Source organism: Lycorma delicatula, chromosome 9, assembly GCF_047948215.1.
Source record: "Lycorma delicatula isolate Av1 chromosome 9, ASM4794821v1, whole genome shotgun sequence".
NCBI lineage: Eukaryota > Metazoa > Arthropoda > Insecta > Hemiptera > Fulgoridae > Lycorma > Lycorma delicatula.
Genome location: NC_134463.1, coordinates 71,497,705 through 71,517,873, shown reverse-complemented (window position 1 = coordinate 71,517,873; position 20,169 = coordinate 71,497,705). Strand labels below are relative to the sequence as shown.

At 32.9% G+C, this 20,169-nt stretch overlaps 1 protein-coding gene across 1 annotated transcript in view; it reads right to left on the bottom strand.

Moving 5' to 3' along the window:
- Positions 1-20,169, bottom strand: part of orb (polyadenylation element binding protein orb) — a 122,831-nt gene that overhangs the window by 33,987 nt on the left and 68,675 nt on the right. Inside the window, exon 3 of the mRNA XM_075375013.1 lies at positions 13,069-13,205. Within this exon, the coding sequence (XP_075231128.1) occupies positions 13,069-13,205 (137 nt within the window). The remainder of the gene's footprint in view (positions 1-13,068; positions 13,206-20,169) is intronic.

Sequence of the window (20,169 nt, the reverse complement as noted above, 5' to 3'; positions counted from 1 at the left end):
TGAGGCCAAAGAGAAAAACAGCGTTGCCAGAAAAGAGGGGTAGCGGTTGGAAAACCGAATAAGAACCGATGAGTAGAAAAGGGTAGGGGGTGGCTCGGGAAAGCTTGATGACTGACTTAAACTGTGAAGTGTGACTGTGTAGTAACGACGACGCGTTCGGGCGTCTCCTTTACTCGTAGCGGCGATAAACGCAAGAGGGAGAGAGAGAGGTTGAAAAAGAGATAGAACGAGAAAGCGGGATGGAGACACACCCCAGATAATGCCACAGGGGTGGCGGGGAACATCGATCCGGCATTTCATCGCCCCCCGCGACGACTGTACCCCTAACCGAACCCCTCTAGTAAAACAAGACGACGCAATGGCACGAGCGGCGGCGTAGAGGGAATGTAGGCCGGATCCCCCCCTTCAGCCCGCACGACAGACGGACCCGGTCTAGACTTTAGTCCCGTCCTTAAGCCTACGCTCTGGTAGTACTATGACGCTTGTTACACGCTACTACACGATACAGTACTTCGACCATGGAACTTGTATTCTATTTCTACGGAAATTACATACGAAGATACACCTGACATCATCGAAGACCGTCGAAGAAAATTAAATGAAAACGAAATACAGTGGAATTCCTATATCTTTAATATTCAAGGAATAAAAAAAATTAAGAATTATGGAAAATTCGAGATTCAAGTTACGAAATTACTACTCTGTCAATTCACTCGCATAAAATGTACAGCACTATTTACGAAAATATTGCATTTTTCCATATACAATACAGTCTTATTATATAAGCAATATTATTACATGATATGATTCGTGCATTATAAATACAGCACATAGTACGTACGACTGGTTAGTACGTACATGTATATAATAATGCATGTAGTCAGTAAAAGTTAAACTTAAGTTACCTGAAGAATAATTATTACCGCGGAAGACAAAATGTAGGCTAATAAATAAACACGAAAATACTGTACCATTAATCACATTTTTCTCACTGAATCAATTTATTGCACAAAAATCGTTAAGAATATACTTTATTATGAAAAGTAAAAATTATTGTTGTAGATAAAACACGGTTCAATTTTAAATTCAAGGATTGTGTTTAAAGCTTTTCAGATAAAATAAAAACAATATTAAAATTATAAAAAATAAAATTAAAAATTAAGAATTTTCACTTTCGTAAAAAACTAATTAAAATCGATCAAAAATTTTTTAGATAGCTGACGTTTCTGCTACCGCGGAAAAAACTCTGGTAAATCATCTTTTGACTCTACGAATTTCATTAAAGTTGGAGCCGGTACGCAAGATATTTAATCATTGTCGTTTATCCGAATAGTTTCTATGGAGTCACTCTCATTTGCCTTTGCGTTAGCTTCGTCAGTAGGGTATTCGGCTACTAACAAATCTTCAATTCCAAAAAGTTACGTCGCTGGGTACTTGTAAAACATACTTTTAATCATCTTAGTCATCATAATTATTGTAGCTAAAACTGCATTGTAGGTTTACACTGCTAGTTTGTTCACATTCCGACTAAATAACGGGTGGTTGTGGGTTTTTAAAACCAGTTTTTTTTAAAACAGTTAAAAATTATTAGCTCAGTCACATCATTCAAAGATACTTCCCACATACAATGAAGATTAATTTCTGGTTTTTGTTTCTTTTCAAAAACAAATCATCCGATTTGAACAACCATTTTTCGAAGATTTCACTAGTATCCCACACTTTGTTTCGAACAGTTGCCCATCTCCCGCCTGCGGAGGAGGCTTTACAGCCTCGCGATGGAAGCAAAAATGGCACGCCACGACTAAGGGAAGTTCCTTGTATAGATTTATACAGGATCTGGGGGGATGGTATATCTCTCCTTCGTTTTTAAGGGCAACGGGAGCCCAAGTGCTCTCCAACCATGTAAATTTAAACCATATTTGTTTCGGTTCCAAGTGGTAGCTGATGAGCTGTCCGTCTGCGGGCAGGTCCAGTCGAACGAATACATGTTCGATTGCCCAGCTCTTGGGGGGGGGGGGGGGACAGAACTCAGGCCACCCTGGAACTTAAGAGGTTAAGGGGAAAATTGGCCACTCACAAGCGGCGAGATCCGCATTGTCAGACCGCGTGGGAGTTCCTTGATGCGGTTGCTTTGTTCAACAGACATCAGTAGTTTACCTAAGGGAAAAGACTCCTGCCGTGCTGCTGTAAGAAGCTAACAGATATGGCTGGCTACCAGCCAGATTAAGGCTCCAAGCGCTTTAATGGTGGGCAGGTACTTGCTGGTATTCAGCGGCCTAGGCGTGGCAGCGAAATGTTGTCTTTGACGAGATAAATTATTGATAGTCATAAACAATAGTAGTAGTTTTAGTAGTTGACGGGGTGCGCCTACCCATTTTAGTGATATGACTAGTGGGCGGTGGGACACACAAGCGAGTGGCGTATGGTATCACGCTTTTAGGTTAGCTCTAGGAGCTAGTTAGGACACTGGTCGCTAAACTGTTTCGTGGCTCAGCAGCCGTTTGTGGCACAAGACATTCGGTCTTATGCTTTAGGGCGACCGAATGGGGTGGTGGCGGGAGAAATGCCAAGCAAACCAATTTAGTATCTCACACTTTTCTATTGGTTTTGTACTGAATAGGCAAATATTTAACATTGTCGAAACGTGATTTTTCGATACCAATTAAGAAAGGTTTTCTGTCCCCGACATGTTCGCACTTAAAAGAACTGTGACGCGGTCTTTACTTCGTTTCCCACCATGACATTTATCACCTTTAAATGATAAGACGTAACAATCCAGTTACGTAAAAATGTATGATTTGTTGTATGTGCTTAATTTCTTTTAGGTACTGTTTATCCACGTATTACAAACTTCTTCATTTACACTGGCACTTTCACCACAAACATTTTTAAAAGATTATTCCATACTTATCTCTAAACTTATTAATACAACCCACACCTAGTTTTGAAATTCGTACAATTGAAATGTCTCGCGACTGTTTTTACAGCACTCTAAAACGCTTGTTTTTTTTACAACATCGCATTATTTTACAGTTTTTACTCTTTTGATTAACGCCGAGTTTTTAAGACTACGATCTTTCAAAATTTTTTTGTTAATCGTTTTATAAGCGTGTTTGTATTCCGAATTCCGATGCGATCACGTTTTTCTTTTTTCTCTCTCGACTATTTTCATTATGATTTATTTTATAATCTAATGACAATGTTTTTAAATTTCTTTTCGATATTTTAAAAAATAACAGTAAAAACCAAACTGAATAAAAACAGCCTAATTGTATAAAAACTAAAATAAAAATCGTAAGGAAAGAATAAGAACACCTTTGTTTACAGTACCAAACAAACCCAAACAGACATACGAAAACTATGCATAAGAGCTGAGAAGGTTATATAAAAAGACACATTGACCGACACTTCTTACGGCAAACGAGTTCCGGTAAATACTGACGCGTGATTTACTGTATGTTGCCTTTTTTGTTATCTCATTGTACAGGAACTGAAAATAAAATAGGCCTAACGTTAAAAGTTAGAATAAAAACCCATCACATATTTCACTTCTACTTATAGGATTTTTGTTCTAAAGGAATTATGTTTCCGTATAACTAATACAATACGGCCGGGAATTAGAATTTCAAGTTGAGGAAATTTTCGCGTTATAGGCATTCGAGTTACAGGAATTTGAATGACGAAATTATCAGTTTATCTTTACAAAAAACTTACAATTGGGGGAGTTATTTAGATTCCTTACCCTCTTAGGTAAACACCTCAAATGATCAAAATTTAAAAATGGGATTAATATGTAACGCTCTCACCGTAGAGTTATAGAAAAAAAACTTTATATATAAAACACTACCTCAAAGATAATTAGGTAAAACTCTTATCGTTGATTTTCTTATTCTTAGAATAAGTTTGTAACATTTCCACAGGTTACATTATATCAATAGCTTTTTGTACTCCCACGGGAAATTAAAGAAAATCTGAAATGTATCCTCATATTCAAAGTAAAGACTTAGGATTGAAGGTAAACCAGGAAACCCACCGGGGTTGGTCTAGTGGTTAACGCGTCTTCCCAAATCACCTGATTTGGAAGTCGAGAGTTACAGCGTTCAAGTCCTAGTAAAGCCAGTTATTTTTACACGGATTTGAATACTAGACCGTGGATACCGGTGTTCTTTGGTGGTTGGGTTTCAATTAACCACACATCTCAGGAATGGTCAAACTGAGAATGTACAAGACTACACTTCATTCACACTCACACATATCATCCTCATTCATCCTCTGAAGAATTATCTAAACGGTAGTTACCGGAGGCTAAAAAGGAAAAAGAAAAGGTAAACCAGGAAAAAACAAACGTCAAACGAATACGTGGGTCAAGAACCTTGAGTAAATGGCAGTTTTGGCCGCGAATAATAAGCTATTTTTTCTCTGATATTTTACACATTATATCTACATTAGGCCAAACTGTAATTTCTGTCGAACTTTACAAGCTAAAACAGGATATTATCAATTTTTTTCCAGGGGGACTAACAACTACTGTTATCGCCAGATGTCACGACCAATAAAATTGTTTTTTTTTTTTTTTTTAAATAAAAATTTGACACGCCCAATTTCTTTGGTTGTATCCAAAATTGGTCAAGTTCAATAAATGAACCGCATAAAGAAATTTTTTCAACAGGTTACCATAATTTACAAAAAACCTTTTAAATGCGTGGCATTCCTTTTTTACATTTATCAGTATATGAAAAACTGCAGAAATTTCGCTTACTTTTTATGCTAACCGAAAAACCGGTGCGTCTATGAAACTATAGGGGCATACCATAAACTATAACTGTATAATCCTCCCAATTACGATATTTAACAGATTTTAACCGACGAAACTTTTACTGGATGTCGATAAATCGCTTTTAATACAGCCTTCTTTTTTTTTCGTATCTTTTAGTCGCTAGTGAAAAGTGCCTTATAGTATACTATAAGCAACCCACTTTCTCCCAAAGTATACCTTCAAGGAACCAGTTAACGCTAGAATTTGAATTTAAGTCATTCTGCCACAATAAATTATCAGCTGTTAATAGTTTTAAATTAAATTAACAAGTTTATAGTAGTACAATCCACGACTACAATTTATTTTATTTTAAAATCTGAATCGTTCCTAAACTGTAAATCCTAGTTCGTATTTTCAAACCTCTAATGTAACTTTCGAATAAAAAGTTAAGATAAAGTTATGCCGACCTCATATAAACGGGATATAACTTTCCTCCCTCATTCGCTCATGACTAAACTGTCTACCCACATGATAATAAAATTTACTAACAACCAAAAATGCAGTTTAATTTTATTACTAGAATTGTTCCAGGGTATACATCAAAAGATTAAGAAAATTATAAAATATAATATTTGCATAAGGTAATGCATCTATAAATGTATACACCTCTACGTGTATGCGTACATAAAGTATGCAAGAAAATAAGTTAAGGAAAAGAAGGGTTTCTTCTTTTTTGTTTTATTTAATAAACGAAAATTTTAGAAAGTAAAACAATCTGCAGTACAGTAGTATTGATGTTACTAGTGGTGTGCCACGCCCATTAACAAGACTGCATGTATTTTAGAAGAGAGAAACAAGGAATGAGGGGAGAATAAGAAACAAACATCGAGCGAAAGAGAGAATGTGGTCTCTCTCTGGCTGAAAAAGAGGGTGAGTGGTCAAATAAGAGCGTAGTGTTTGTGTATGAGCGCGCTTTGCGTGTATTAAACCACTGAAACTTTTCGTTTGAGGTACCCTTTTAACGGTGGAAAAATTTATAATCCCCGATGAAATTGAACTTATTTACATAGGTTGATCCGTTCTTATCGGTGGACTCTGTCGAAACTGTGCATATAGTTTGAAGACAGACTCGTCGGTCACAGGATTTTACATAACGTTCGGCAATCATTTTTTCAACTTGTAATCGACGGTCATAGGCTCAGCTCCTAATAGCACAGTTTAATATGATTGTTACACCAATACCGTTAAAACTAACATTAATGAAATGAAAACTTCATACAAACAATTTTTCGCTATCGACTGTATATATTTATTTTATTCCATCCCGCTATGAGAAACAAAAAATCCTCATTAAGGTTACCATTCATTACAATTATTTTATCTAGATTATATTTGTAATAGAAAATTATCTATAGTAATTTTCTTCTTTACTTTCACCTCACTTTTTTTCGGCCATTCCTTTCCTGCCTTTCTTTTCCCCACATTTCCAACTTACGAATCTTATTTCAGTCACAAGTATGCTACACACGCTTCCGAACCATCTCGGCCTACATTTTTCCACCTTTAAAAATACCCGTTCTATATAACAAGAACTCTAGAAACATAATATTAAATTATTAAATGAGATTTTACAACTACTATCTGTTTGAACCGGTTTTATTAACTGCGACGTTTAGAGACAAATATATAAAGAGATCTGATACTAACTCTGTACACTCATATCCAGCAATATGAAAAAAAAACATCCTTATAATTGCGTAAATTATGTAAACCATAAAACTAATTAAATTTTTCTTAAATTACATGTTCACCACTACAACTGCAATCTTAAGAAATTAAAAAAAAAAAAATATTAACAGGTAGGTCGCAATGGATTTTTTTAAAAATTTTTTCGTTACTCCAGCAACATATTCTGAAGATTAATTTTTATTAGAAGTTTTTTTTTCTTGAACGGTTATAAAAATATCCAGAACTATAAGAAACTGTAACAAGAAATTTTTTAAACTGTAATGCTGAACGGGAAGGGATGTTTTTAAACTATCCAATTTGTAGTCTTCTCGCTAATTATTCTAACTTTCTGTTTTTCTACTATACAGTATAATGTCCGTTATTCTTTATCTGGTCTACGTGCGCTTTTCTTGAACTACATACGAATCTCGATCGTAATTGCTATTACTGTTTTACTTCTAAGCACTATGGTGCTAGAAATAAAGCACGATTTTCACTCGTGGTTGAACTATGATTCCATACAAATTTAACTACTAGACATCAACGTTATGAACTTTTCTTCTAAACAGCAAAATGTTATTTTGTTGTATCCGAATGGTAATAATTATTAAAAAGAATTTAAACGTCACGATAACTGGCTATCGAAGAAATAGATTTTTATGACAAGTTTTATGAAACTATTTCTCTCTTACAACACCCCAGAAGTGACTTATCAATTCAATTTAATTCAAACATTTCGTTCGATGATTTTATTTATTAATTAATCTTTTTCACCTAAAAACAAATCTCTAGTATTTTTTCTCGTCAAAAGGGGCAGTCAATAAGGAAAGCCACTTCACACATTTCGGTGCCAGTTATGCAAGGTTATCCCCATTCTTTCCGCCATTACAGCTACAGCTCTACGGTTTGCGGCAAAAGAAAAAAAAATAATTAAGTTTTTTTATATTTGTATTTTTCAGGTAGTTTTTTTTTTAAAGCGAAACACGCTCTCGCGTTATCGTCCGGATCAAACTAAAACTAAATGAATGTAAATTATAGTAATATGACTAAAAAAAACATACTATTATAGTATGTGATAGTAATATATCACATACTATAATAGTAAAATATTAAAAAAGATTAAAATTTAAAGATTCAAATATTAAAAAAGAAAAAACGATTAAGTTAATATCACAGATATCACGAAAAGCTTAAATAATATCACAGTCAGAATCCAAAGTACAAAAACGAGAAAAAAATTATATAAAATTTAACAAAATCCGTAAGGGATGGCCCCTCTTCTTCATGGATAACAAAGTATCTAAGTTTATCTTTTAAAAAAAATAACATTCGCTCAAGAATAAAAAATACAAATACTAGAACTGGGCAGATATATTTCACGAATCATATTTATACTCCGTAGGAATAACGGTACTTGATCTAACACACAGTTGTTATTGCCTAGGATACTGCGAATGTTATTAGGTAGCTTAAATTTGCGACATAAGGCCGCACATAACGTACGCAATCCACAAGGATGTGGCACACAACTAAGCGACAGTCTCATCTTACGCATAATGGTACATTTTCCGCTGACAACAGGCACCGCTGAGTGGCTTTCATATGTTCTACTCGCAATCGGCAGAGGTCCACTTCCTTTCGGCGAGATTTTCTGTATGAGTCCCATGACAACAGATTCAATATGTCGGAGTGTATAAATGGTAGTCGTCCAGTCAGAAGTAGTTAATAAGAGTGGTAATAGAGGTTGATTAAATGCGCCTTTAGCAGCGTAATCTGCACGTTCCTTACCCGAAATCCTCATGTGGCTAGGGATCCAGCAGAAACTCACTTGTGTGTGGCGATTGTTTAACTCGGCAATTGCATTGTAGATTTCGATAACAATAGGATGTCTGAATAAAAATTTTCTAAACCTTTGAGAGAACTACACGAGTCACTGCAAATATGGATATTTCGGTGTTTAGCGGTTAATGATATTAAGCGCCATATTTATCTCATAGTTCAGCAGTGAGCGCACACCAGGTGGACCAAACATATAAGTTCTACCATTGACAACAAACGCGCTACCAACGGTATCGTTCTGTTCCGATCCATCTGAGTATATTACTGGGTTTATTTTAAAGAGAATATAGTGAAACCTTTGCTGGAAGACAGTAGGTGGGTGTTGATTCTTCATCGTATATCGTGAGGTCAAACATAAAATTTATGAGGTTGAATCGCCACGGAGGATATGGGCATGGATATGTTGAAAAAATATAAGGTGTGTCAACATTTACAAGGTGCAGTAGACGTCGGGTACAATCACCTTCAGGTGCAGTACAACGTGGATGGTCCGGTCCTCATACCTTCCTAAATTAGGATTCCTAAGGACTGTGTCAAAAGCCGGGTGATTTGGCTGCAAGACGGGCAAAAATAAGTTGCCAAAAGCTAATCGCAGTCAACAAGTAAGCTTACGACAGGGTTTGATCGAAAGGAATCCGTGGCAAGCCGAAGAAAAGCATGATGTATAGCATTCCAGCATTTTAAGCACAGTATTGCGCGCTGAAGAGTAGGCGATACAACCAAAATCCAAGTAATCCTAAGGAATAATATAAAATCTCATATCATCGATCGGTTCCCGAATTGGTGTTGCTAAGGACTGGCAGCATTAATAAAAATTTGGAACATTTTGTTTTTAATTCTTTGATGCGTTTGACCCATGTAAGGCGGCTCATCAAAAGATGAGGGCTATCTAAAACCCTCATATCAAGAGAGATAGCAATGATCTCTCCGTTGAGAAAAACTTTCGGAATGGAAGGGAAGCAGAGAAAAGACTACACATTTTGTAAATATCAGGTGAAAATTTTAAGCCTTGTAACCCTGGACCAAGCTTCAAGGCGAGATGTAGTGTTTTGTAGTAGGGAATACGGGCGACCAGCAACTGATAGCAAGAGTATCGTTGCGTGGTATGCACAGTTTAAGGAGAGTGTTGCACTCTCCTTGACTACAGTTCCTGTAGTCAACCGTGAACAGGGCGACCGTCAGTTAATGAAGAGAAGGTTGAGATAGTGAAGCAACTACTTCTACATAGCCCTTCCAAATCTACCCGTCGTGCATCTCAGGAACAAGGGATTCCCCGGTCAACAATGTACAGAATATTACACAAGAATTAAAGTTGCACGCGTATAAAGTTCAGATATTGCAACATCTACAGCGACATGACGGCCCTCGTTGTGCTGCCTTTAAAACAGATTTTGCAACGGATTGATAACGACAATGAGTACCTGCAGCGTGTGTGTTTTTCAGACGGGGCTACTTTCCACACCTCAGGGAAAGTAAACATTTAATGTGAAGAATATGAGGCTCAGAAAATCCGTACTTTACCAGGCAAAAAGTTAGAGATTCCCTTTACCAGCTAACATTTACCTGAATATGGTGCAACACTTTGCTATACCTCAACTAAACGACTTGCACAACCTAGGGTAGTTTTCCAGCAGGATGGCGTACCACTACATTGGGATTACAAGTTCGAGATTTTCTGACAATCATTTCATGGTAATGTATTGGGTGCGTCGGTCCCACTACCTGGCCACCAAGATCACCAGAAATAAGTCCCTTAAGACTTTTTCCTCTGTGGTTATGTTAAGGACCAATGTCTATGCAGCACCCGTACCTGATCTGGACACATTGAAACTGAGGTTGTTGCTAGTGTTACCGAAGAAATGTTGACAAATACACGGCGTGGGCGTGAAATTGATTATCGGTTGAACATTCTACGAGCGACAAAAGACGCACAATATTGAAGTTTATTGACAGCTGTAACTAATACTTTTTCTGTTAATACACTTTTTGTAATCAAGGAAAAACTTTATGGACACTGTATATGATGTTCCCTAATGATCAATTCAAACCGGTGATTGGGTTAATAATAAATAATACGCAAATATCCCTCCATCCACGTTAAAATTAAAAACACTTTCAATTTAACTTCCATATTACATAATCTTTACATAAACTAAGATAATATAATTTGTTTACTAAAATATTGACGCCAATCGAATTAATATGCAATCTCAATTAAAAAAAAAATTCACGTTTATTATGTACGCAATTCCAGAGCGTATTATAAAAAATAACGGCCCTCACGTTACTCCACATTGTACTATTTAAACAATGTATTGTTTTTTGTTTTTATTCTAACAGTAGTATTATCGTTTACATACTTTTATAACAGGATACCGCTTATCTAAATATAAATAAACTGTACGAATACGGTTAGTTTAAATAGTAATAAAGATTTTAACAATATTGATGTTTGCTAAAATGTTTTAAAAATGCGCAAAAGGGAGGAAAACGAAGCGAACTGAGAAGGATCAGCAGAGACCTCCTGGGAGGGTGAAACGCTGTTAACAATGTTGTTTGCACATAAAAGTCAAACGGCGATTAAATAATATTGTACTAGTTTCTTTTATTTTTTGTAATATTATAAAGAAATACTTATTTCAGTCCTAAAGCGCCGTTTGAATAACAATGACACCGGGGAATAAAAAAACACGTACATACATACACTCACTCACTACTACTTTTAGAATTTTCGGGAACCAACAAAAAATGTTAGATATAACTTATTTTAACGTCAAAACGGTAAAAGTTTCCTTGCAAAAAAGGAGAAATAAAATAAAATGTTTTAATGCACTTTAATAGTTTACGAGTTTAAAAACACCTTGATAAATTTAAAATTATATATCCAACGCGTGTTCCATTGACCACACAATATTCTCTATTCAATTACCACTAGAGGACTGGCAAGAAATCGCAAGAAGGATAATGAAGTTATAGTTATATTCAATTAGATATATCAGAAATGACTACTACTGCCTAACAAAAACGACAACAGAAAAGCAGTCATAATAATGTAAATCATTGACTCCAACAAGATAAATCGATTTTGGGCTAAAACCAGTGGCGGCTCGCGTATAGGCACTGTGGAATCGCAGCACCTATTTCCACTTGATATTATCGATAACATTTTAATATAATGAGTCCACCTTTCTTTGTTTCTTTGTACTTTTAGTGTATAATCCTTAAGCTTACTGTCACTAGCCATCCCCGAAGTTTATGAAACTTTGCAAGAAACTTTCCAAATACATGCTGGAAGGGCGAAAGAGAAGGTAATAATAAAAACTGTTAGTGTGCATAGGAATTTAAATTAAGCACCACTGGACTACAGTGTTTTTAAGCGGACATTTTATTAAGTTATCTAATAATACTAAAAAATATCTACTGACATTTTATTATTTATTCGGTTAAACCGAATACGATTTTAAAGCACATTATGTGCGTAAAAACCATGTGTACCATATTCTTCAATGCGGTAAAGTGTAAATCAAGAGTATTATTCTGCTTCCAGCTACTCTATTTGATTAATTTTCTTTTCGGTTCTTTTATTTTACAGAAAACTAACCACAGCCTCGAAAAAGTTGTAAAAAAACGTGACTTTTCGGTTTTTTCACCGGAAAAAATTGTTTTTCGTCTGTATTGCATTTGGAAAAGTTGTTAATCTCAAAAAAACAGACAACTTTAAACAATTTTCTTGTACGACTTACCGTTTTGGAGCTGTAGCTTGTGAAAGTGTAAAAATGTTGTGAATTGGGCACGTATTCGAAACCGGTCTAGTCGTTTACAACGTTTTTTACAACTTCAGCGCTTCCTAGTATTTCAATTTAAAATTATACGGCATAACTTCAAAGACATTAATTGTAGAGGGGAATGTCCTCCACATTTTTTGTTTGAAAAACTTGCTCTAAAATGCATAGATTCAGAGAAAAACGCATTTCAAAAACTTTGAATTTTTCAAAAATCTAGGGAGGAGGATGTTAAAAATCTGGAGTTAAGCTTCCCTCATCACCCTTAACATATGGAAAAACATCAATCGGTAGGTAAGGATTTTCAAATAAAAATACAAATTGACGGTACTATTGGGAATTGTTTCCTAACACAGCAGCATCGCACAACAAACGATTTCCATTACACTTAAATTTGGAACAAATGTAAATAAGTAAAATATTTATTTGTGTTTGGTGAACATTATCTTTCAGAGCTCACTGAAAATGTAACGCGCAACATCTCAATATTATGTTACGTACGTAAGATTAACATTGCTTGTAATTATAATAATTAAAATATATATATGTTTTATTTTTTATTTCCTTATCGATATTGACGCCTGACTGTGTCGGGAGAGAAAACGATTATGTAATCAAAACGATTTTAACAAAACATTTGCGCGATACCGGCCTGCTTAACATAATGAATACATTTACTGTACACAGGAGATCTAAGTTTGATAAATGTGACTTTGATCACGGCAGTTCATGAGCGCCTACGGATGTTCATATAACCTCAATATTATAACGTACCAGTAGAACACGGTAGTATAACATACCAATATTACACTTTTTTCATTGCAAAAGTGTAATGAAAAATACAGCAAAGTTTGCATTACTAAAACTACAAGTTGGAACGAAAGGGTGTAAAAACAATCTATATTCACATCGATGAAAATATAAAATTTGAAAGCAAGTATTTGTAAAATGTAAATGCACTACCTGGTAATTAAAATTATTTCTAGGTGGTGGTGTCGGTGTACTGGAAGGTGCTGAAGATGTTGCTCCGCCTAGTAAAGAACCACGTGGTAGACTGAACAACAAATCTGATATCGAAAGGCCTAAAGGTGAATCTCCACCTAGAAAAACAATATACAAGCAAATATAGCAAAATAATTACTATAAAAATTCTAATTACTTCTATATACTATAAAATTAACTAATTACTTCTATATTATCAAAAACGTTTAGATGTATCTTTCGAAACGAAATAACTCTCAAAACTAAATTGTTTTTTAAATTTAAAATTTACTGATTTCATACAAGGATAATAAAAAATATATTAAAAAGAAATTGCAGATAATTAGAAAACCGGTGGTTAAATAACTCCAAAATTGTATAAAAACAAAAAGTTATTAGGCAGTTAATGCGTAAAAATAAGCCAAAAAAGGGAAAATTTCTGTTATTAAATGGTAAAAGAGAAGAAATTTAATTTCATTACTGAAAAGAAACTGTTAAATAAAACTGGATCATCCTTTTTAATACGAAGCGAGTAATTAAAAATTGAAATTCTCGCAAATGTATAACTGAAATTTATAAATCGATCTGATATTCAAGAGATTAAAAACAAAACGATACGTAAATCTTTTTACGTCGCATATAATTAATTACACATTGAAAACATTATATAAAAATATGTCTAAACTTTTGACAATATATAATTTTATTTCATTAACTAATTGATTCCGATTTCATGCTGTATTTATAATAGATAATAAATATTTGGTAACAATATGCGCCTAATAGTAATAATAATACTATAATGCATGTAATACAATTACAAGCGATTAACATTAAACCTCACATAAAAATACTACAAATTTTTCCTACAAAAAAAAAACTTCACAACAAATGGAAATAATTAAAAAAGAAATATTCCAATAAGTAAAAGTACCTGTTTCGTCGATTTTCGTTTTCATAACGACAGGCAGTTATTTACGATTATTAATCGGAAAAGTTATTTATTAACTGGAAAAATGAAGAAACTGTAATGTTAGTACAACAATAAACATCGACGTACCACGCTTTTGGATTAATTTTTAAATTTTTGACTCAGCTGTGATATGTAACGGATGTATATTTATTTTAACAATATTAAATTACGAATTCGGTAAAGAAAAATATTTAATAAAAATTTTATGACTAATTTTTAGATGGTATTTTAATTATATAAAGGAAACGTTATAATAAGACTGCAAAATTTATTTTTAATGCTAAAAATTTACAATTAATTTTATCGATAAATTATTAAAAAGTATTATTTATTTTCAGTTACATGCGGTGAAGGTAAATGGACGAGATGAAATTGCCGCAAAAATTCTAAACTGAAATAACATCGATTACTTAATTCTTAAAGTCAATTATTTTATTATAAAAATCTCGGACGATGGTAACACCAAGCGGTATAACATTAATTTTAGTTAGTTTTCCAATATAAGAATTGTAAAATTTTCACATTTATTTTCTACATTGTTAAAAAAATTATTATCCATAGGAAATTAAATTTAAACAAAATAATAAAAATTGATGATAATTGAAACTGAATAACAAATCATCGAACAATAAGAAACGCTTTATTTAAAATTAAGAAAACATTATTATTTCAAAACAGAGCGTTAAAGAAGAAATTCCTTATTCTAAAAAATTACGACTGAGCGTAATTTTGCCAAAAAGGAAATAAGTACCATGCAAAAAAATCCCTTTCGGCACGCGGAGGCAGATTTCACCGGTGCTAAGTAGGGGATAAAAAACATTTCCACCTTAAAGTTAAGAAAAACTTCAAAATTACTCAATACGAGAATGGTTGCAAGTGTAAAAAAGTTTCAAATGTTTAGCATATGACAAGCCCCATCTTAAAATTATAGCAATATTTTGGTCATCCCTTGCCGTGTTGGTCAATTTTAGGTAATGTGTAGAGGACTAACGAACACTTTAAACCGATTCTATACTTTGCCTGTTAAGGGAGGTACGATTTTTTTTCTTTGAAACCCAGTTTTATCAACCCCTTGAGCCAATGGTTGCTTATATCAAAAAACTTTACCTAGGTAAATTTTAGGCCCTTATCCAAAGAACATTAGGACCTTTAAATTAATTCGATATTTTACTTAATAAGAAAGTTATAGCGATATTATGTTTTTTCGAAAAAGCCCCCCCATGGCCCGATTTTGGCCGTTAACGAACTCGATCGAGATCTTGGGACGAGTTATTTTTAAGAAACAATTTGAAAGTGATTGGCGCAAAATTACAGCAGTTATCGTGTCCACGAGAAAGTGAAATGTGCGAGCGAGCGCGTGTGCGTATATATAAACTTTTGAGCTGACGGTGGTTTTGAGGTCTGGGGGAAGTTAAACGCGAAGATATGTCGAAATTTTCCGGAAGTCGGATCATGGTACCCATTACAATAGGTAGCTTTCTTATGAAATCTACCTAAAAAATCTATTACAGCTTATAAGTTTTTTTACGCTACTTAAGCGTTAGAGATAGTCTACCAAAACAAACCGCTGTTCCACTGTAAACCATTATAGCATTTTTCGGGATAATGAGGAAATACCTTAGGATTGTAGGCGAATAGACACGAGATACAAATTATTCCCGAAAATTATCCAAGGAAAACAAGCATCCCATATCATAATTATTAGGTACATTAAGGAATGAAATATTTCCCAAATTTTTCTTATACTAAACGTAATGTACTGAACATATTTAGCTCACCGAAACGCAGGCGATATTCAGTTGTACAAAGACACACTGTTCACCATTATTGTACATATACGAACCCTCAGAGAAAACAAAACTGACATGTTTAAAAACATGATTAAAACATACATCATTAAAAAAAAGAGAGAAAAAATAATATATTATTTCAGAGATGTAGGTACAGATTTTCTTGAAAAGTGAAGAAAGGTATATATTCAATTTCATAAAAACTGTCAGGGTTTACACAGAAAAACCTGTCACAGTAAGTGCCTAATGATTTTTGAAAGTAATATTACTTTCTGGTTTTTTTAATCACTTGTTCAAAACGATTAAAACTTTAAAACTGATTTTTTGGACATAAACTCCTTTCCTTCACACCAAATCACATTTCTGATTATAGCGAAACTACAGCACTACAGCTAACCTAACTTTTTGTTATTTATTTTTTTGTTATGTAATAACGTTTTTTTTTTTTTTTTTAACTGACTTTTCGAAAAAGAGTACGGTATTATTTTCAGTCGCATGGTAGGAGTAGGGGTAAAAGTGAATTTTCTTTACGTTTTGAGGCATAAGGAGTACGATAATACCCTAATTCACTTAAATTGGAGTTTCCTTTTATATATATACGTATAAATAAAGTCGATGTACTTTTGCGGCTCGAAACATTCCAAAAGCTACCACATAAATTTCATTGAAATTTAGGTATGCTGTACTAGGGTACTTGAAGTTGTTCATGTGAAAATTTGATGAAGATTGGTTGAATCGTTCTTGAGTTACGTGAAATTTAAGGTCGAAAAAAAGGATTTCTCCGTTATCTGTCACCACTGAAATATATCGTGCACTTAAACTAATTATGAAAATTTCAGCTTCATTTAAGTACAAATTAAATACACTAGATTGCAATACATGCAGTTTTATTGAAAATAAATTTTACCAAAACTTTTATTAAAATATTTTTTACTACTTTTTTTTATTTTAAATATTAAACTGTGTTTTTATTTGTATTACTGTTGTAATTTCTGAAAATGTTTATTATAAAATAAATTTTTGAATAATTGGATTAATATTTGATGTATACTTAAATGGATCTGTAACTTTATGACTTAATCCAATTCAGTAGGTAACAGATAACGGAAAAGATCCACAAATAAAATACGAAAAGTCTGTCTTTTTTCGGCTCGAACCTCTTTCTTCAGCAACTCTTTCGGTTCCTGTGAACAGATTCGCTTGAAAATCAACAGGACTATATTTCCAATAGGTTTACATCATCCTACCAAGTTTCATCAAAATGGGTTAAAATTTACGCCCAGGACAGTGGTTGAAAAAATCTTATATATATATATTTCCAAATACTTGGAAATCCGCTAAAAATTCGGTCATTAAAATTTAAGATGCATTATTTAAGAAATAAATTTCATTTAAAGTATAGAAAAATGTTTAAAAAGGAAATGTTTTTTCCTTCAAATTTTGTTTGCATTAGTTCTTACTTTTTTTAACACTTTGGTACAATGCATTAGAGCAAGTAGCCGTTTCGGACTGAAATAATAGAATCCCATTAAAAAAATATACATTATCTATGATTTTTAAAAATATTTTATTTACTTTTTCCCAAGTATTTTCTGAATAACACTTTTTTAGCAAGTAATTAGAAAAAAAATAAAAATAAAAAAATTTTTGAAGATATCTAATCTAAACTGAAGAAACTTTTTTAAAAGTCTTTAAAATTTCATTTTAACAAACCTCATAAAAAAAAAGATGTTCTCAAACTAAAAAATGACATTATTAAACCTCACCAAATGAACTGACTTCGATGATTCTATTTATTATTTGTTTTTTTTTTAATTAGTAGTTCGACTAATGATAATGTTATATATTAATTCTATACAAATTAAGTGAAAAATTTTGTAAACTTAAAATTACGTTGTTCTCAAACATATATATATAATTACAGTGAACGGTTTCACATCTTAAGGAATCCATTAAGTCTAGAAAAAAAAATAAAAGATTTTTCAGATGGATCAATGCATATATGTAAAAGTTTGTATTTAACCTTACATATGCATTGCTAAAAAAATCACTTCTGACAGATTTTTAACAAAATCGGTCAATAGAATGCATTGGGCCGTTATCATGTGAAAATGTTTTGGCAAATTTTTCGAGGCGGTGGGGGAAATTGAATTTTTCCATTTTCGAGTTTCTACTGAGGTGATGGTTTAGAAATCGAAGTAATACCTACGTAGTAAAATTTTATTTTATTTATTTTTCTTAAATAATAGTTTAAATGAAAACAGCTGTGAGGTAAAATCTTGAAATCGTTAAAGATCAATTTTTGAAATACTACTTCATTTTCTGTTTCATCAAAGTATAGCCAACTTTTTCATCGTTACATTTCTTAGTATTGTATTGGAATGCAATTAAATCCGTCTTAAATTCACTAAAATAATAATAGACAAAACTTGAAAAATTAGATCCGAGATTAAAAAATAACCCTTTTAAAAACAAGCCCGATTAGAATGATCCAGCAGCAAGGGACTCTGTCCAGGTTCTGCGATAAAGTAGGGAGTAATAGACTCCTGCCAACTTTGCATTCCATTCCATAGTATTGTAATGATATATATATCTTGATGGCATCAATGGAATTTTTACGAAAAAAATTACAACACAAGAATTGGGTCTTTTCTGGTTTTCCCCCACAATGATTTTTTACGTTACGTATTAGTAACTGCTCATGTTTAATAGTTCATATTTGGTTACTTAACATTGCACAATATTATTAAAACATTGGAGTCGCTGCCTGTAATCAGTCTGTCTAGTTACTGCGCCGCTGCGAATATAATTAATATAAGCATTATCCTTATAATTATAATCTAATCGAACTCAACGTACACTCGCTACCCTTGACTACCGAGCGCAGGATAAGTTTGGTTAGATTATATTTATAATTTCTCTGGAAATATCCAACGATTTGGAAAAAAAAAGTGGCTGTCGTACTCCGAAAAAAAACTCTAAGTGTAATATACTTTTTTAATGACAGTGTGTAACAACAGTACTGTTAAAAGTTTCTTACATGTAAAACATCTAATTTAAAATGTCAATACGAAATAAAATGAAATAAAATAAAATAGTGTATAACACACGTTTTGTTAAAAACATATTACATCTAATTTTTTATGTTAATATATAGGTAAATTACTAAAAAAATACCAATTATTATTTTCTTAATGAGTTTAAATAGTTATTCTTAAAAAAAAAAAAAAAACATTTGTGGAGAAGAAACAGAAGAGATCCGAAAAAATAATTATTTGGTTAATTAAAAAAATTCACACGATTAATAATTCGCAAAATCGGTGTAATTTTTCAGAAAAGTTACAATATTCTTCGGTACATAAATAAAAATATTTTACAAACCTGAGAGAATGTAACCGGAATATGGGAAAACTATGTCTAAAACGATAAGCAAACGTACTGGAAGTGTTTGACAATGAAAATATTTTTGATAAACTTAGAAAAATATTGTAGTCTTCTAAAAAAAAAAAATTGAATTTTAATGTAAAGTAAAAGATAAGGAAGAACATTAGATTGTAAACGAAAGGAACTTTCCGATGTAGAATTTACGGTAATGGAATCAAGAGTGATGAACAGGATAAAATAAGAATAAAGAAGAAAAGGGGTCCAGAAAAGAATATAAATTCAAAGAGGTCGGCTGAATGTTATTCAAGGCTAAACAGAAACTCGAGTCAGTTTTCAACAAAATTATTCGAAACGTAGAAAAGTTTTCGGAGGTTGACCGTCAAATATGCTACCATTGTGTATAATATGATAACGGAATTTATGAAAAGAAAGAAGGGGCAAATAATTCAAGCGACGTTAAGCACGATTTTCCAAAACCCTATATCTCTAAAAATCCCTCAGCCTTCAATCCTAGATGGAAATCCCTATTATCCACTACCAAGTACCAATAAAGAGTAATCATTAGATATACACATTAGTACGACGTAGCAGTATTTTTTTTATAAATTTTAACTTCTATTTTTCTATATTGCTCTTAAATATATTTCAATAATTTCGTTTCTTTTGTGATGAAAAAATAAAAACAGATATCCATTAAATGTTTAGAAATTTCCTTTGCCATCGGTCGATATTCGAAAATTTCCGCATCTGTAAGAAATGTACTTTCAAAAACCACCTTTTTAAAGGATACATTAAAACTTTTATACGTATTCTCGCATCCCGGAGGGGCTTATCTAAATGTCGAAAGTAATCTTTTTATAATTTTTACAAGAGAATATTAACAAATTATTATTTATTGTCAGGCAAGTAAGCCGACTCTCAGAATGAAGCAACCGC